The sequence below is a fragment of the Rhipicephalus sanguineus genome, chromosome 11, assembly GCF_013339695.2.
Source record: "Rhipicephalus sanguineus isolate Rsan-2018 chromosome 11, BIME_Rsan_1.4, whole genome shotgun sequence".
Taxonomy (NCBI): domain Eukaryota; kingdom Metazoa; phylum Arthropoda; class Arachnida; order Ixodida; family Ixodidae; genus Rhipicephalus; species Rhipicephalus sanguineus.
Genome location: NC_051186.1, coordinates 64221888 through 64240642, shown reverse-complemented (window position 1 = coordinate 64240642; position 18755 = coordinate 64221888). Strand labels below are relative to the sequence as shown.

General features: G+C 46.7%; 1 protein-coding gene across 3 annotated transcripts in view; it reads left to right on the top strand.

Moving 5' to 3' along the window:
* LOC119373315 (uncharacterized) overlaps positions 1–18755 on the top strand; it is a 64951-nt gene that overhangs the window by 41078 nt on the left and 5118 nt on the right. The window contains exons 4-6 of one of the 3 annotated variants that reach the window (XM_037643340.2): positions 1963–2047; positions 10292–10405; positions 16264–16362. In XM_037643340.2, coding sequence (XP_037499268.1) covers positions 1963–2047; positions 10292–10405; positions 16264–16362 — 298 coding nt within the window. Of the gene's footprint in view, positions 1–1962; positions 2048–10291; positions 10406–15666; positions 15987–16263; positions 16363–18755 lie in introns of those variants that run through there. The other 2 variants (XM_037643342.2, XM_037643341.2) reach the window with 2 other exon arrangements.

Sequence of the window (18755 nt, the reverse complement as noted above, 5' to 3'; positions counted from 1 at the left end):
TGTGTGTTTCAGCTATTGTAATCAAGACTTCCTCGCAGAGTGTTCCAATGTGCTTTTGAAGGAACCTAAAACAGTGAAGTTTTAGAATGTCGCCCACATCGGATGAGTACATTTTGGTTGTAGCTGTGAAACAATGTTTAGAACGCCGATTTCAAATCACGAGTAATTCATGAGCACTAAACAAAGCTACCAGTGACACTTTCGTGTCACGCCGTATCGCAAAGGTAATAAAACAACTGCTCTCTGTGCCTTCTGGTGATATTTACAATCTTGACAATATACGGAAGTCAATAGCGACTCCATCAACGATGCTATCGTCATAGCTTTAACCTTCTGGCAGCTAGTGCTTTGAGATACCATCTGGCATTAATGTGCCCTCGGGCTGAAAGAAATGCAATAAAGTTTGTGGGAGCACTCGTACAACAGAACAATGACGACGGGGCGCGCTCACAGCTCGCGCTAGGCAGCCACTGGCGGCGGGCAGTTGCGGCCGAGGCTCGGCGGAGTAAAGATGGTTGCTGGTCTTTCTTGGTCTCGTCCCTAAGGGGTTTCTGGGGCAGCCGCAGCCCTAAACCTCCACATTTGGCGCCCAATGTCAACAACCCCGCCCCGAGGTACCTGCACGATGCCCGCCCGACGGCTCCCACCGGCTCCTGACTTCGGCCCACTACCGGATGATGTCGCCTACGAGGAGCTGTGGACGCTGCGGAGGGTTTTCCTGGCATTGGAACTGTACGGGACGTTCGAACCGTTTGACCTACAACGGCTGGTCTTGACCGTCCAGCGCCATTATGTCTCCGGGAGAATGAGAATGAACGTCGATCCACTTCGTAACGCTTGACTCACAGCAAAAAAAAAAAAGGATGCAGCATAGACGATCACTCGCTACTGCTTCGCATGAAGCGATTCTCACAACGCGTGGGATCTGCCGATTTTGTTTTTGTTTCTATAATTTTGACAGTGATTGTTAGACTACGTTTCGCGTGCCCCAAACAGATTCCTTCAAACATGTGCACTTCGAATATGCGGAAATTTATTTGGAAGTGTAGGGACACCTTGCATGTACAATTCGGATAATGCCACTGTATGTGAGAAAATTGCCGGAGTTGCACCTAACAGTCCTGGTGTAACAACACGATAATTCTTTTAGGTTCTGTGGTCACAGGTACAGCCCCCGCCCAAATTTGATTTATTTAGGCAAGGTCAAGCATGCTTAGAGACAGGTTAGATAGAAGCATCGTCAAAACAGTGACAAGTTGTCCTTGCGGCACTTTCGATGGTAGCCCCATAAAGAAGGATGGCAACAAGTTTCTGCTGATGGGACAAACAGGGAGCAAAAACAACTATCAGCAAATTTACCACTGGCTGGTACTTATGGAATGGTCAGCGACTAAAAATAAGAATGAAGAAAATTCAAAGAGGCTAGTACATGTACAATCGTAGTTAGGGCCTCAAGAAAACGTTAATGAGTTAGTGCACGAATGATTAGATTTTTAAGGTAATTTCATTACTTTGTAAAAGATATACTAGTGCAATGTCACTGCTTTCGGCCAGATTTACCTAGCAATGTAGTTTAACTACATTTTCAGATTGCAAAAAAGGAGTTATTGATGTAAGCGAAGTATTTTCTAGCAGGAAATTTGCGATCTCTGGATTTGCCACACAGCAATAAGATTATTACGGGTGACCTGTGCATCATAATCTATTTATACCCAATGTATAAAATCTACCTGAAGTTGCAACGTCATTAGGTCATGAAGCACTGAATGAAAATTACGAAACCTATATTAACAAAAGAAATTAGGAGCGTAATACATTCAATATCTCAGAACACAAGTATCTAATATACGGTCAAACGATGCCTGTTGAATCACGTTTTGCATGTTCTTTTCATGGACAGTATAAGATGTTTATGGTCAAGTGCTGTACCTTTTCTATGGCATTTTTTCCTCTTGTATGCAGTTGGTGTTCACAGGCACAATGAGTATTTGCACATACGTATGCTTGGGCTTCCTGCTATTTCACAATATGGCTAATGTGAGCTCAGGCAAGTACATCGTTTATGTCTATGGTTAAAGATACGAAGTCGTTGGTACTACTGTAAAACTGCAAAGTGTGAATATATTCGTAATGGTGACTTCACCATCCGTTTTGTTTACTGAATGTTGCATAGAATGAGCAGTGGTCAAATGTTGTCATAACTACAAGGTGTACCAACTATCACGGAGCAAGATTTTAAAACAGAGAAACGGCGTTACGCGAAGCGTATCTAGTACATATTGTACGCTGGATTAACAACTGTTATTCTTAGTTTAGGAGTTTCAATTAAATATTCATAATTATCCTCTTAATTCGACAAATACTCGTATAATTATCAAAATGTCAGTGACGCATATGTAGGCATGTTCAAATGACATCTTACTGTGCTACTGTCAGCAGCGTACTAATTGCGTCTTCATTTGAACAGCGAAGCTGTTTAGCGAATCGTTCCTTGTCCACCCCGTACTGAAAAACGGTCGTCATAATAAACGGGCATGTGCCACACAAGGGTAAATCCCACTACTCACCACTGGTCCACTAAAATTTAAGAACGCAAAAGTTAGCCAACAAATGGCTGCGAAGCGACGGCGGAGAGCCGGAGTCCAAGTACGTACACGGAGAGGATACTTGGGAACGGGAAAAGCAACGGCGCCTGCGAGATGATACCCAAGCGATGGAAGGCCTACACCAACGACGACGTGGCTGTAGATCTATGAGAGGCGTGAGCGCTTGCTTTCAGCGCGAGGTTCTGTCGCTGGAGTTTGGATATCCCTGTCGTGTCTGTGACTGTCTGTGGTTTACCTTGAACCAGGACTGCGCTGAGAATCAACTTAGAAACAACCTAGCATCACCTAGCTAGAGCCTAGCTACAACCTAGAAGCAACCTAGAAACAACCTTCATCACCTTTCTAAGGGCTAGAAACAACGTAGAAACAATTTGATAATGTTCAGAATCATACAGTTTCGCTGTTTTAAGCCTTGTGCGGCTTAGTGCAAGCTTCGCCTGATATGTTGCCCGGTTGATTACAGAAAGTCCGTGGAATATGAAAAAAAGAATGAAACGTAACTAGTGATATGAAATGACTGCTTCCTCAGACGTGAAAGAGATACGTCCGTTTTATGGAAATACTAAAGGTGATCTGCTGCACCGGCCACGTGCGCGTGCCCTCGGTGCCGCCTCGGTTTCCTCTTCTTCGAGAGACTGGCATGCTCCAAGTTGCTCTGTTCTCCAATATTTTGCAGCAACTAGACTGCAGTGCGCTTCAGAAAGCAGTGCCCTCAAGCAGGCTCATTGCGAGGAAGGCAGTATCAAGAAAAAAATGCAGAAAAAGACAAAAAATATGGATCGCACTATCTGCACCATCATCAGAACAGTGCTCCGGCCGCGTTACTAGTGAGAACAGTCAGCCGTGAGATATGGATATTGATATTGGCGCACAATCGACGAGATGAATCCCTCTTAAAATTTCGACGCATGTTGTTGGTACTCGTCCTCTACCCTTGACAAAGTTTAGCAGGCTGTCTCGGGCAGCGGACAACAAGCAAAGTGGTTGGTTGCCTAAGCTTGTTTCAGATAGCTGCTTTCTTTTGCAGGTGCGAGCGTGGCCACGTGTTATTTTTCACATTTAGCCACGTGTTATTTTTCACAAAAAAATTAACCTGCCATAAGACCGCTGTTGGATATAGCACAGTTAGATATCATTTGAACGTGCATACATATGCCCCATCGACATTTTCATAATCTGGTGAGCACTTGTGCAGTTCCATATATAACTATGACAAATAATTAGACCTCAATAACAAAAAATAGTAGCAGCTACTCCAATGTGCTAGGAGCAATTTGCATTATGTTTGGTTCCCGTGACGCCATTCCTCATTTTTAAATGCTGCTTAGTGATAGTTGGGACACCCTGTATATTAGACAGCTTATGTATCCATTTGTTCCCGACACTTCTTAAAGCTTCTTCAGTGAAGAAAAACAAGTCCTTAATTTAAAGGTAGCGCAATATCCTTCGATTATTACCATGGGGCGCCAGATATGAACACAGTACGGAAGAAAACGACGTATGTTGATCTCTCGTGCAGACTTGTCTGAAGTTACAGCGCTTGTCTTTGGCTTCATAAGTATTTAACTCCAAGATCCTGCCGCCCGGTACTTGGCCCATCCGCATTTGTGGGTGAGCGCCCTAAACAATAGGCCATCATCATCATCAACATCACATGGCTCCATTTTGTATGCCTGCCTCCGAGTGATGTACATACGGTGTATATATATTCGCAAACGCTTTTGCTCCCCGTAACATTTTGCCGAAGAGGACGGGTCCTCCCAGATTCAACATTCACGACGATTCTATGCAGCGGACGCTCCTTGGCACATCTGCCATTTCACTCAAGACGGGAACGACGTTGCATCGGAAACTGCACCAACCGAGCCTCAACCGACCGCGCCGCAAACAACCAACACAAACCGCACCGTCGTCATGACACAGCCATGCGACCCGGGCACGTTTCCTGGCACCGACAACGCTGACATCGAGGATTTGCTTCAGCTCTAAGAACGGGTGAGCGCACTGTACATCTGGGACCCGACGCTTATGTTCGCCAATATCCTATTTGATCTTGAAGGCACGGCAAAAGCGTGGTTTTCCAAGCACAAGCAAGAGATCGCGAGTTCGGACGTGTTCAAGCAAAAACTCATCAATCTGTTCGGCAAGTCTATTGGGCGCCGACGTGCTATACAGAAAGAACTCGTGTGCCGTCTCCAGAGCTGGACCGAGTCATACGTGACCAACATTCAAGATGTGCTGGCGCTCTGCTGCAACGTTGGTGGAAGGATGCCAGAAGCTGAAAAGGTCGCGCACATCCTCAAAGGAATTCCAAATTATGTGTTCACACTCGTGGTGCTTAGAAACTTATAAACAGTGGACGACGTCATTAATGAAGGCCGACGCTTTAAAGACGCGAAAAGTCGTCGCATTACTCCACACTATTCGCGCCTTCCAGCACGGCTGCAATATGTACCTGCGAGGACGCCACTTTGCCACCATTACCTGCTGAATCCTACTGTATTGTGCGCATTGTTCCCCGCGAACTCGAAGCAGTATCTCCAATTCCTGCTCAAGGCAGTGCCCCAGAAGATCCTCACGCAACGATTTCTCTAATCAAGACACTTTTGCGCAGAGAACAGGCCAACGCCGGGCAACAAACGCTTTCCCCAGTTAACAGACCCGACTGCCGCGTAACTAGTGAAGCTGATCTGTACCGAACGTAGTACACCCGTCCTCGTTACCGGAGCTCGGCGGATTGGCGAATCTCCAATGACACGCCTATCTGCCTCTGCTGTCGACGCGTCCGCCATATTTCACGTCATTGCCGCAGTTGCTGGAACTCGCAGCCATGGCCGTACTATGCAAGCACCCGGCGCACGCCTAATGGTTCCCGCATGTCGGTACACGTTGAAGACGACGCCGCTAGGCCGTCCTTGCCTGCACGACCACAACACTCCCCGTCGCCATCCCGACACCTGTCCCGCTCGCCTATCAGTCGTCGCTCTCCTTCGCCCTCATACTCCCGCTAGTACCCCGATAACTAACGGGCGCAGTTCCTAGAGCCTGCCTTGATGACTCGACCCGAAATTCCCTGCCTACGCTACGTGGACACAACAATCTGATCAATGTAAATCCAGACGGTAAACCGATAATAGCATTCGTTGAAACTGGCACTCACATCTCGGTCTTGAACTCGAGTCCCAGTGCTCGGCTAAAGAAAGGGCTCACTCCTGCTCGGATCGCTATAGTCCGCGTGGCCACGGTGCAACACCGGCTGTAACAGGGATGTGTGTCTATCGTGTTACTGTTGCCAGACGCCACACTTTTGTTTTGTTTTACATCTTGGAGCACTGCCCACATGAAATCATCATGGGACCTGATTTTCTGTGGGAACAATCGGCCCTCATTGACTTCTGCGGGGGTTGTTCAATTTGCCCTACAATATGACGTTCAGCCTCCTGATCCTGCGCCGGAAAGGCTTGCTCAGCCGACTATATTCGCCTACCCTATCGAGCCGTGACCTATGTACACGTCCCTTCCGATCCGCCTGCGGCCGTCGGAGATTATGCAGTGTCCTCTCATCGCGGAATGTTGCGTTGTGATGTACATACGGTGTATATATATTCGCAAACGCTTTTGCTCCGAGATGTGATCAGTACGATCAGTGGCGAGATGTGATCAGTACGAAGGACAACGCGGCATATGTCCCTATTGCGAATTTTTGACTTTGCTCTAAAATGCTGCCCAGAGGCATATTCCTTGCAACCCTTGCCCCCGCCTGCGACTCTCACATCTCCCCCTTAACTGGGGATACGCCGTCGCCTACCAGTCTTGAGCTGGGCACTACAAAGAATGCATGACGAAAATTACGTCTCTGACCTCCCAGCCTAGCATGTACACGCGCTACCTGGCCTTCTTGCATCGTACCAAGAAATCTTTGATCTCCATGACCAACCACTGGGCCAAACAACCGTCCTTAAGCATCGCATCAACACAGGCGATGCCAATCCGTTAAACCGGCGGCCCTATCGTGTTTCCTCCACCGAGCGCCACGTCATCCAGAAAGAAGTCGACAAGATGCTTGCCCGGGACATCAGTGAGCCTTCTTCAAGTCCTTGGGCTTCGCCTGTCGTGCTCGTCAGGAAGTATAACAGCTGGCGCTTCTGGGTCTACTACCGAACTCTTATCAAGGTAACGAAAAAGGATGTGCGTCCCCTACCCCGGATAGATGACGCCCTTGACTTCAGTAGAGGAGCAAATATTTCCGTTGACCTTCGTTCCGTGTGCTGACATATAGCAGTTGACGGCATGGATCCCGAAAAGAAGGCATTTATAACACCTGACGGGCTATATCAGTTCAAAGTAATGCCGTTCAAGTTATGCAATGCTCCAGCTACATTCGAACGAATGGTGGACGCTCTCTATCACGGGTTTGAGTGGTCAATCTGCTTGTGCTACCTCGATGACGTAATTGTCTTTTTGCCGACCTTCGAAACCCACCTCGAGCTTCTCTCGACCATTCTTTCTCGTCGAAATGCAATTTATGTCACCGGCAACTCACTGTCCTCTGGCACCTTGCGGATGCTCTGGTCTTCGTCCAGATACAGAGAAAGTTCGTCAAGGACTTCCCTGTGCGCACCTGTGCGAACGATGTTCGAAGCTTTGTGGGCATCTGCTCCTACTTTCGCAGGTTTGTGAGGAACTTCGCTGACGCTTCCACGCCCCTTCACGGAACTACTCAAGACGGATGTCACTTGTGTCTGAGGACCCGAACGAGCCAGTGCGTTCGCTCAAGTAAACCACCAGAGTTACGACGCCACCAATTCTCGGCCACATTGATATGTCCGCTCTAACAGAAGTGCGCACCGAAGGGCATTCGAGCTGTTTTGGCACAAACACATCATGGTTGCGAGCGTGTCATTTCATACGCTAGCCGTCTTTTGTCACTAGCGCGACGCAATTACTCAATGACCGAACGCGAATGCGTCGCGCTCACGTGGGCAGTGCACATATTGTAGCCATATTTGTAAGGACGGCCATTAACAGTTATCACCGACCATCACGCCATATCCTGGATGTCATCCTTAAAAGATCCAAGTAGACATCACGGCCGGGGGGTCTACAACTACAGGAGTACTCATACACAGTTGTGTACAAGTCCCGCCGCCAACATGAGAATGCTGATTCCTTGTCGCGTCATCCCTAGATCACCAGACCTAACTGAGAGTTATGGTCTACTTGCGTGTTGGCACTTTCCGCGTTCGGCACCATCAGAGATGCGCAGCGTCATGTTCAAAACTTCAGAGATACCAATAAGCAGTTAATGCGCTGACGCAGAAGCCTGCCGTCTCCAAGACGCACTAAGTTGCATTCACTTCCCGATAGTCCTGCAGTATTAACCTAGGCTAATAACACAGGCTAAAGATCCAGTAACCTTAGCGAAAAGCAGTGGCATATAATGCTTACTCAGCTAAAACGTAGCATTTGTTTTGTTCTATAATTTTCAAATTTTTAATTTTGTTTTTATATAAGCATTTCTGCAAAGTGTGTTCCTTTTGTATTTACAGGTAGGGACACAAGTGTTAGTGCAACTTCCTTCGTTTTATTTATTTCACGTTCTTTTTTCACTATTTCATTCTCGTTGCGTTGCTATTTATGCAACTGTATATCATGCTTACTGCTCCCCAACTGTCTTTCTCTGCACCGTCTCCATCCCGCAATACTCTATCTGGAGTCTGTAAGGTTAATGACCAAATTAATTATTTAATTATTAAATTTGTCATTCTACCTCGAAACCTTTGCAATTCCTTACCCCCGTATTCGAGAACGTCCCTGTACTCAACCCTCCACCTTGACTCGAAAATATCGACGGCAACGCCATCCCTGAGCAGAAATAGTCACAGCTTATTAGATATAATAGGCAGCTGTGCTTCATAATCTCGGCGTCATCTTATTCCGACAGTGACGCTGTGATCAACTCGGTCGAGTCAACGACAAAGTTGAGGGTCGTTTAATATGGGGTTGAGATAAAAATTATCTTGGTCGTGCTAGCTGCTGCTGCGATTGATCAGCTGGATTAAACGCTGAATGCTCTTCATGCATAATGGGTCAATCGAAGACGCCGGCGGAACGTACGAGCGCTTTGTGTAGCCCATTTCTTTTTCAACGCAGTTGTGTTCAAGAAGTTTTACCTCTTTGTCTGTTCGCTTTAGCCGGAGGCGTACTTATCAGCTCATTTCTGTACCTAAGAGAGTATCAAATAAGTAGGTAGAGCCGGTCGGTGACCGTAACATGTCATATTGCTGTTACTATGAGCCAAGCTGAATGGCCGAACCGTGGTATTTTTGCATGACCGTTAATAATGCCGTGACGAGTAAAATGCACGTTTGGGAAGTGCCGTATAATTTGAAGAAGTTAAAGAAGCGTTGCAGTTCTTGATAAGAGATTGTATTGAGGTATTTTGTAATTCCAGCATACTGAATCGCACGCTACTACCTTAAAGAGGCCCTAAAACACTTTTTCAGCATGGGCAGAAAACACTGCCGATCAGTACTCGAGGCTCCTGAGAACACTGGAGAGAAACGTTGAAGCGCAGCACACGGCCTGGAATTTACAATTAATTCTCAAAGTCAGCCAGAAATAATTCCCTGTTCATTCTACAAATGATGCCTTATACCCAAACGACCGCGTCATATATCCAAATTCACAGCCAATAGCTGATTTCAGCATCGCGGGCTGTATAGTTAACGATGTTGCCGGGGAGGCCGCCATGTATCCATGCGCGTGATCACAATGAATGTAAGCCGCGCGTTCGAAGAAAAAAAAAGAAAGGGTGCTCAAGGTCATGAGGCCCGCGTCTGTTCCTCGTGCCACCTCTTCCTGCTTACCTTCTAGTGCATTCGTCGGGGCGAAAGAAGAAAGAAACCAATTACAGCGTGCGACAAATCTCTGTAACTGCGCTCGTACTCGATAGGTTCAATAAGTTTCTGTGGCAGTCGATTCGTGAGGCAATAATGGCCTTTAGTGAAGCCATTTGATGGTTACCTGAAAAAGTGTTGCAGGGCTCGTTCAACAAAATTCGTCTGAAGTAACAGAGCGCTCTTTCTCTAGAAAACGTGCTTAGCACAGACACGAAGCAGTGCTTTAGAGCTCCTTAGCAACACAAGTGTAAATTAAACTCGCAGTTGTACATTCCTATTCACAGTAGAACCTGGTGTTAGAACACGTATCAATGAATTTATAAAAAAACATCTGTTTCCCATTATTATCTATTTGGAACAAAGACCCCGGCAACCTGTACTAGTAACTACACTGTACTGTTTTGATTCAGCATCCTCTGCTAGGTCTTCATGATTGGTTGAAATCTTCTGGGTCATGCTCACAGCGTTTGTGCGATACGAGACGCAACAAAAGCCATGAAATGTCCCCGTACAATAGCGACCGTTGATGCGCGATTAACTAGAACGTGTACAAGAGAACAGAACGTTTCGTCCTGAAGAACAAAAGATCTAGCGCAAGACTAAACAAGGACAGACAGGTACGCGAGACTTGTGTCGTTTTGCGCAAATATTTTTTGTTTAGAAGCCATGAACCAACTAGCCCAAGAAAACGTTTTACTAAGAACCATTAGGGTGTTGGCATTTTTTGTTGCGAATATTTTACATGTCGCTGAAAATATTTTTTCGGCTCTAAATTTTTTTTAGCATCAAGACAGAAGAGTACCAAAACATATTTCTGCAGCGATAGCTTTGGCTGCAACTTTGGAAGCAAGCAGACTTGCTTTTTCGGAAATGGTGAACAAACCCCTGCGGTGTGCGGTAAGCATATACGTATTTCAATAATGCGTGTTGCTGGGCGACTCGGCCGTACATCAATAAACAAGGTGCTGCTGTACCACTAGTAAGCCAGCATGCTGATGCCGACGCCCTCTCGCGCTCCTCCTTCTTTGACAAAAATTCCCACTGCTCAGTGTCTCAGCCTACCGTTTTCCCATCGACATTCACACCATCACTGCCGAACAGCGGTAGGATCAATGAATCACCTCGCTGATAGAATTGTTCACCGATCCAGCTGCTCAGCGATCGAGTCCATGTCATCTTGTCGGGGCCATCGAAGGTATTCGGGAAGAGTGCACGTTGTTCAGCGAAGAACTACGGCTTACCACCCGCCCACGAATGACCTCACCGAACGCTTTAACCGTATGCTCGGTGACATCCTTTCACACCAATCACACCAATTGCAACGCCATTGTGCCCTTCGTCACCTGGACCTGCAATACCACCCCTCAGAGCACTACTGGATTTTCACCCTTCTTTCTATTGTACGGTATGCATTCGTAGCACACAATCATTCCCTACAAGCCGGATCGAGCTGAGTGTGCACCTATTTCTGCCACAGCCAGACTTGCTGGAGAGTGTCGCGAGCTTCCCAAGACCATTACTACGCATGACCAAGAGCGAGAGAAGAACAATCGGGTTGACACCACCACTTCTCAGCACACGTTTCTCCCAGGAGCGCTCGCAGGGCTCTTGGTCCCTACTGGCCTCTCCTAAAAAATCACGCCATATCCACGGAATGAATGATGATAAGTGGGCGAAGCTCGAGAGGGGGAGATCATCGGTAAAACCGTAACCCTCCCGTGAAAGTTTGCCCATTACATCATTAAGAAAGACGTGAGACTGTGTGCGTATATACAAATTAACTTTTATTTTGTTCTTTTATTTTGTTCGTCTACTGTCTACAGCCACCTGCTCCATCCGGTGACTCGCTGCGAAAGAGGAAGCGCGTCAAGAGCGATTGCCTTTTATTGCGTCAGTCACGTGCTAGTGACGTCATCATAACGTCACTCACACTAGCGCCACCTGCTGAGTGAGTCATACAAGTAGGTGGTTACGAACCGGTCACAGAGGAAGGACAGACCCACGACGTAGTAAAGAAGAAAGAACACCACACATTCGTACACGCACGAGAGTGTCACTCGTCAACGTCGTCTTCTTCTTCTTCTACTGCATACCAGAACGCGCGCAGTAAAGAAGAAAGAATGTCACACAGGCGAACACGCACGAGAGTCACTCGTCAACGTCGTCTTCTGATACTGCATACCAGAACTGTATACTAGCTCGTGAGAAGCGCGCGTTCTGGTATGCAGTAGAAGAAGATGACGTTGACGAGTGGTTACAAACCGGTCACAGAGGAAGGACAGATCCACGGCTTAAGGAGCTTCGCCCCTAAAACTACTGCCATCATAAGAAGGCGCCTACCATGTCGTCGAACGCATATCGCCGGTTAACTACGCGATTGAACCCATAGAACCATCTTTTGACATGCGCTCTCGAGGGCGTGAAATGTCAACGTGGAGCACCAAGACCCGCTCATAGTGACATGCTGTTAGGTCGCCCGGAGGCTCGCTTTTCTTACCTAGGGTAATTGTAGCGAATCATTTGAACGCATTAATGGATTGTCCTCTCCAGCGCCTATACTTAGTTCTCTTCGGCGCGTTTCTGAAAGAACACCACTCGTGCTGGGAGTCCGTGCTCCGTAATACCTGTCGCCACTTCGCATTGTCATCGAGTGTCGTCTAATAAACACACCTATAACAAATCAGTCTAGAGCCTCCCAGTGTTATCGCTGGTGCTCGAATAAGCTCTCGAATAAACTACACTATTCGCGTTCTGCGCGCAATCTTAGCAGATTGACCTCAAGACGTCGCGAAGCTTCTCAAACGCTGCTGCGTGGTCTGCGCAAAGCGTTATTTGTTAGCAATTTTCGCGAGTGAAACCCGAATTCTCTAAAATAAAACACGCGTGTCAATACTATGCAAGGTTATGCCATGACTTACCCTCTTCTTCTCTACTTTCTTTCCTCCTTACTCTAACACCACTCCCGTCTTGAGAAAAATAGGTATGGCGCAAAAAGAACAGGGGCAATGGGAAGACACGGAATTACAAACATGGGCGCCATTTGAGTTAACACATTAGTAAACCTGATGTTGCGTGGATTGACGAGACAAAAAAGAGCGCACTCCTCGTCACCCTCCCTTGCCTTTTGCACCCCCTTGCTATGCATGACTATGCTATGCTAGGAGCTGCTTAGCGCATATACGCTTTCAGTGCCGGATAGCTACCCGAGCTCCTGCGTCCCACGCCGAAATTCCTCAAGCGTAAACAGCTCCGCTGTTTTGAAAATTGAGGGCTACACTAGCAGTGTAAAGCTTAAGAATCAGCGAAGCTGATCGATCTTAGGGGCTCAACGCGGCCTTCTTGGCTGATGCTAGGTCATTACTTGGCGTAGACAGAGTAGAACCGAACCACAGTCTGTCTGTACCTTGCAAGAATGCCGAAACGCCAGCGCCTGAAACTCACTTGCAAACCTGGCTGTGACACCTCTGGTAGAAGCGCGGGCCTTTCATCGCTTGTACTCGGCGAGCGCCACGCCGGGCAACCTCGACGCGGCGGGTGGGCGGACTGTCTACGTCGGAAGGCGTGGCTTGCCGGTGGCTGATCCTCGGCGCATGAGCGGCTAGGCGAGGTTAAACCCAAGTGGTGCGCAGGTGGGGCAACAGTACTTGCTAGGCAACGGCGCGGCAAAGTTTGTTCCGCGAAAGCCGTTTGTATGTCGTGCTTAACACTTTCGCTGTTAAAATATCGGTTTAAGTATTACTTTCTTTTAGATGCGAAGTATCTTAAGGCCGAGCTCAATCCGGTGGTGTGCGGCGTGACCACCCTTACTGCGCATGCGCATACCCTCTCCACACACCTCCTCTCCACTCACCCTCTCCCCTTCCCCTCTCCACTCACCATCTCCCCTTCCCCTCTCCACCTTCCCTGTCCACTTTCACTCTCCCCTTCCCCTCACCCCTTCCCCCCTCCACTTTCCCTCTCCACTACCCCTCTCCCCTTTCCTTCTCCCCTCCCCCTCTCCCATACCCCTCTCCCCTCCCCTTTCCACTCTTCCTCTGAAACGCGGGCTAGACATGCCGAAATTCTCTCCTGCGCAACGCCGCGATGAACTCGAGCGCATGCGCGTCCCCTCCCCTTCTCTCTCCTCTCCTACGCTGCCCCCCTCTCGCCCGCCTGTCGACCGCGTTCCCCGCTCGCCCTGTGAGAATTAACGGCCAGGCTAGATGGAAGATACGACGCGCGTAGCGTCCCTCTTCGCGTTCCACGACGCGAGGTCGGTAGCATGCCCAACGAACGCCAACGGAACGCGATCGTGCAAGTGCTCCGGCTTCGCATCGCCTCATGGTCCCCTTTAGCGGGAGATGGTGTAATTTTCTTTAAAAAAAGCACGACGTAAACCGCGTCGCACCACACGCTGCCCTGGTGCATGCAAGCCGCTTTTATTTTTCATTAACAAAGGTGCGATTCCCAGAAGTCTTTTTAGTTACATTTTTATTTTCAACATAATTATATTACGTATATTCATTTCCGCGAATGCGCTCCTGCGCAAGCGAAATATGAATACTAGAATGGATCTCCCTGGCGAAAATACTCAATAAACGTGCTGAAGATTGTCGAATACTGGTTGTTTTTCGTAGTACATGCATAAATAAAAAATTATTTTTAGGGAATAGTTTTATCTGTATTGTTGCAGTGTCAAATTAAACATGGCGATTAATTGCATAAATGTATCTAGATCACCCTTCTAGTTCGCATAAAAGCGTAAAAATGAAGTGCTGCGGCGTCTGTATCTTGCGTCTTTAAGTCGTTTTATGATTTACTTTGATGTTCTATCTTCGTAAATAAACCTTCTAGTAGCAATTGACTGAGGAGCTAACAACTCGCTTTGAAGGAGCGAACAATTGGAATCGGACGGTAGTAAATATTTCTCGAATGAATACAGTATTTTTATAACTTGTCTGAGCGTATAAAAAAGCACGATACCCAAAGGCAACAAACGGAGTGAAAAATTCCTAAGCTAGAGAGATTCTTTGTACAATACGGTTAATTCGAGCAAGAGTCACGAAGGACTACTGAATCACTAGAGTCTTACCCAGTTGTGTTTACTGCTTGACATCCTGACCGCTAACAAACGATTTAAAAAGTTGTGATTGAATGAGTTGAAAGTTTCCCGTCCGTGTTGTCGCTCCTTTTACTTTCTTCGTCTTTTGTTAGCGGTCGAGATGTCAAGCACGAAGCACTAGTACTCTTATAGCGAACACTTGCAGAGCATACTTGCAGGAAAAAATAACTCAAGGAAGTTCTAATGAGGCTTTGAGATAATGAATTTGGTTGTCGATTCGGTCGTCACGAAACATTACTTATTACAGCAGCATTTGTGCTAAGTGATAATAATTAGTGTGCCCCAAGAGGCACATAGTAAAACGAAACTACTTCTCATGACGTAACATCAAACATAAAGGGACAATAAACGGACACATTAAATTAGTTTAGACAGCTAAGTTATTCATTCATATCTCTATGGCCATAAGTTTCGCCATCATACGTTTCTTCCGAGAAGAGAAAATGGAGGTCAGAGCTTATTTTTTTTTAAACACGTGAATGTCACCTAGACGTCGCCAATTTCAACTTCCTTTTGCGTATTTTGGCCACATCAGTTCAATGAAAATTTTTGAATCTTCGTTTGGTAAGACTCTGGGTGCCTTAAAACACGATGTAAAGAATTTGTACAGATAAACGATTACGTCTGTATTAGCAGGCACCCTCAAAATCAATGACGTCATGGAGAGCTCGCGCGGAAATATCAAGGCACAGTAGGCACCTGTATTTTATTTTTTTCGTGTGTTCTGACTTACGGAGCGTGTTCTCGCGGCACAAGTGGTGCTTTTGGTATAGTGAGCTTCTAATTTACTAAAAACGAGAAAAATAGCTTTTCTCTTTAGTGTTGCTTTCACAACTGTTTAATACCATTCCAATCTCCACTAAAACTGTAGTCGCTCAAGAAGTGTGAAGAGCGCAGGGTTTAAAACAACGTTTCTAATTATGAAGCACGGTTTTATATGATTGTTCATAAAAGTTCCTAAATATTTTTTGTGAATAACATTTTCTAACCATTGCGACGGCTTTCCGGTAGGCAATATATCTTGTCATTCTTCCACATTCATAACCGCCGCCTTTAGAGCAATGGGAAGAAGACCATCGTGACGGGGCCTCGGAAGTCTACGAGCACTAATTCGGTGGGCACGGGTCATCGCTGAAGTCGTCATCAGAATCCAGGCATGAGAGAATCTTTCTCTGTTTCGCTATCCAGTCTAGAAACATGTTTTTACATCATTATACCGAGGGGCCATCAGGAGATTCATTGTGTCTTTTTATTGTTTGAGAAACAGACTTGTGGATAAACTGTGGTCAGCAGCGACATTTTTGCAATCAATAAAGCCTATCAGCGTAAACTTTGATGGTCGTCACATTCCTTAGACTTCATAGGAAACACAAAGAACTTGCGACACGGTAAGACATAATAAAAAAGAAAGGCCTAAACGCTTGAAAGCAGCACCTATGTTCTAAAATTTACATATCCATACATGAAATTTCCATGCACGTTTAGCGATCGTTGTGGAAGTTCACCGTACTGCAGACATGCATCGTAAAAAGTGTTCGAGATAATCGTCGAAATTCTTAGGTATACGCATGTTATTCAATATGGTAATGCCAGGAACCGACTTACAGCAGAGACCCAGAGCAAGTGAACCAGCCTTTCATTTCTGTACTTCCAGTACCAGCCGGAACTGACTGTCGGTCGCGATGGAAGGACAAGTGCGGAAAAAAAGCGGTAAAGTGCCTGGATGAGGTTCTTGAGTGCATATGCGTCTGCGGTGAGTGTTGTTACTATCCTGATGAACGAGCAGCAGAAGCAACTGTCTGGAACGCAATACCAGACGAGGAAGTTCATAACATTACTTGCGCCTCACAGATTGCTTCGATTTTGTTTGTATATGAAAGTTTCAAAGGGTACCGTACAAATACGTGCTAGTATTTTGCGAGAGTGTGAAAAATTGAGGTTTCAGCCGCCATAGGGGGATCCTGATCCCTTTGGTCTTTTAAATGCGAGGCATTTCTTAGCGAACCTCAGGCACTTTGGCCGTTTCTATCTACGTATCTATCTATCTAGCCGCCTACGTCTGGGCGCTCTCCAAGTCGTCTCCATAATTTGTAGCATACCAAAATTAGCATAGCAGGGGATCAGTGTATGACGAACACGATCCACTGGTCATGACATGAATAACGCAAAATACCTGTCGCGTACGTCACGAAACCCTTTCTCTCAGTCACGTGTGGCACATACCCGCGTAGCAGAATTCATATTTTGCGGGTATGTGCCAGAGGTGATAGTCTCTCAACGAACACAGTAATCGCGAATACACGCACATTGACACGCAAGGAAAGTGATAATCAACATTGTTGGGGTTTTATGTCCCAAAACCACCATATGATTATGAGAGACGCCGTAGCAAAGGGCTCCGGAAATTTTGACCATCTGGTATTCTTTAACGTGTACCGAGATCGCACAGTACACGGGCATCTAGCATTTTGCCTCGATTGAAATTCGACCGCCGCGGCCGGGATCGAACCCGTGACCTTCGGGTCAGCAGCCGAGTACCGTAACCGCTACACCACCGCGGCGGACGCAAGGAAAGTGAGGAAGCTGAAGACAGAACATCCCCAGAAGACGCTCAACAACCATCCACTCGTCCACGTGGTCCGCAACGTGGAGCGCGTGGATTACGCAAAAACCGGGATCAATGCTTCCTACAATAAATCTGCCGAGAGAACCAGGTGCCTCATCATTACCGGTGACTTCAACATTGGTTTATCAAGACGCAACTATGCCTAGTCCCTGTGTGAAAGAGGGCTTGGATGTGGACAGGGCATCAAAAGACCTCGCTTCCACGTCCAGGACAGGAGGCATCATAAATCATTTCATCGTAAGAGACATCCAGGATTTCCACCAGCTGTACTATACCTCGCACTTTACTGCACTTAGACCCCTCGTAGCCGCGATCATGAACGGATCCGAATAAAAAGTCCGGCCAGCTGCTGGGGCTCACTGATCCCGGTGATGATGACTTTGTTCAAGAACTGTCAAGAACCCCTTCCACACATGAACACGGGTTCGTGCGTGCGTTCGTTTTCCGTGCGTGCGTGCGTCCTCCGTCCATAACGGAAGAGTATAGGCATAACAAATGTAACAACTGCAACTGTGACTGTAACGTACGTGCAGTGCGCTTGCGTGTACCACTCGGCTATGTATATATCTAGGGAACGTTTCCTGAATGCAGCTTAGTTGCGAGTGACGCCTGTCCTGCCCATATGTGTTCCTTCTTTGTCTTGTTCGGATTCGCGCTATCCAGTATTGAAGAATATGAGCACTATATATCAGCTTACTGCGTCTGGTGTTAGTAACACCCATGTTGCTGTTGGCATCGTTACGCAGCTGTAAACAACTGGTTATATAATACAGGCAACTCTTCTACATATGAGTGTGCGTGTACCATTTCACCGTTTCTCTAGCGTCATTCCGTAGCGTTTCATTCAATGTGAAAAATTACGCCACATCCACCATCCCGTGCATGATTCGCATAACACCGATTCCCACGGTACGTGGTATCTGCCGAATTTTTTCAATAAAGTTCCTCGCTCGCTCGCTCAGCCGCCATAGGCGCGCGCAGGGTTCCCCGAAGCGCCCTCCGAAGCGGAGAGAGAGAGAAAGAACCAGATAGAAAGAGCTAAAAAGAAAGAAACGCAGAAATAGAGTGAAAGAATGGAAAAATAGATAGAAATACACACAGGCAGAGAAAGAAATAGACACAGAAATGAGGTAGAAACAACAGAGAGCAAGACAAAAGAGAGAAAGAGGATAAAGAAAGATAGAATGCGATAAAGATAGAGAAAACAGAGGTAGCGAGAAATAGCGCAAAAGAGAGAAATAAAAGAAAATCAAAGAAATATTGGTAGAAAGAAAGAAGCAGAAATAGAGTAACAAAAAGAAAGAAAAAACGGAGAGAATGGGAAAGAAACAGAAGAAGAAAGAAATAGAAACACGGGAGGCCACCCAGCTTTGCACTTCCTTCAGATTTCGCACAACTATAGTGCGAAGCTTCCTTAATGTTTTTCTTGAACGCTCTCCGGAGTCTCGTAAATATGCACACGGAAGTTGGCCGCAGAGCCCAGGAAGATTCAAGCAGAGATAATTAAGCTCTCTGGAGCA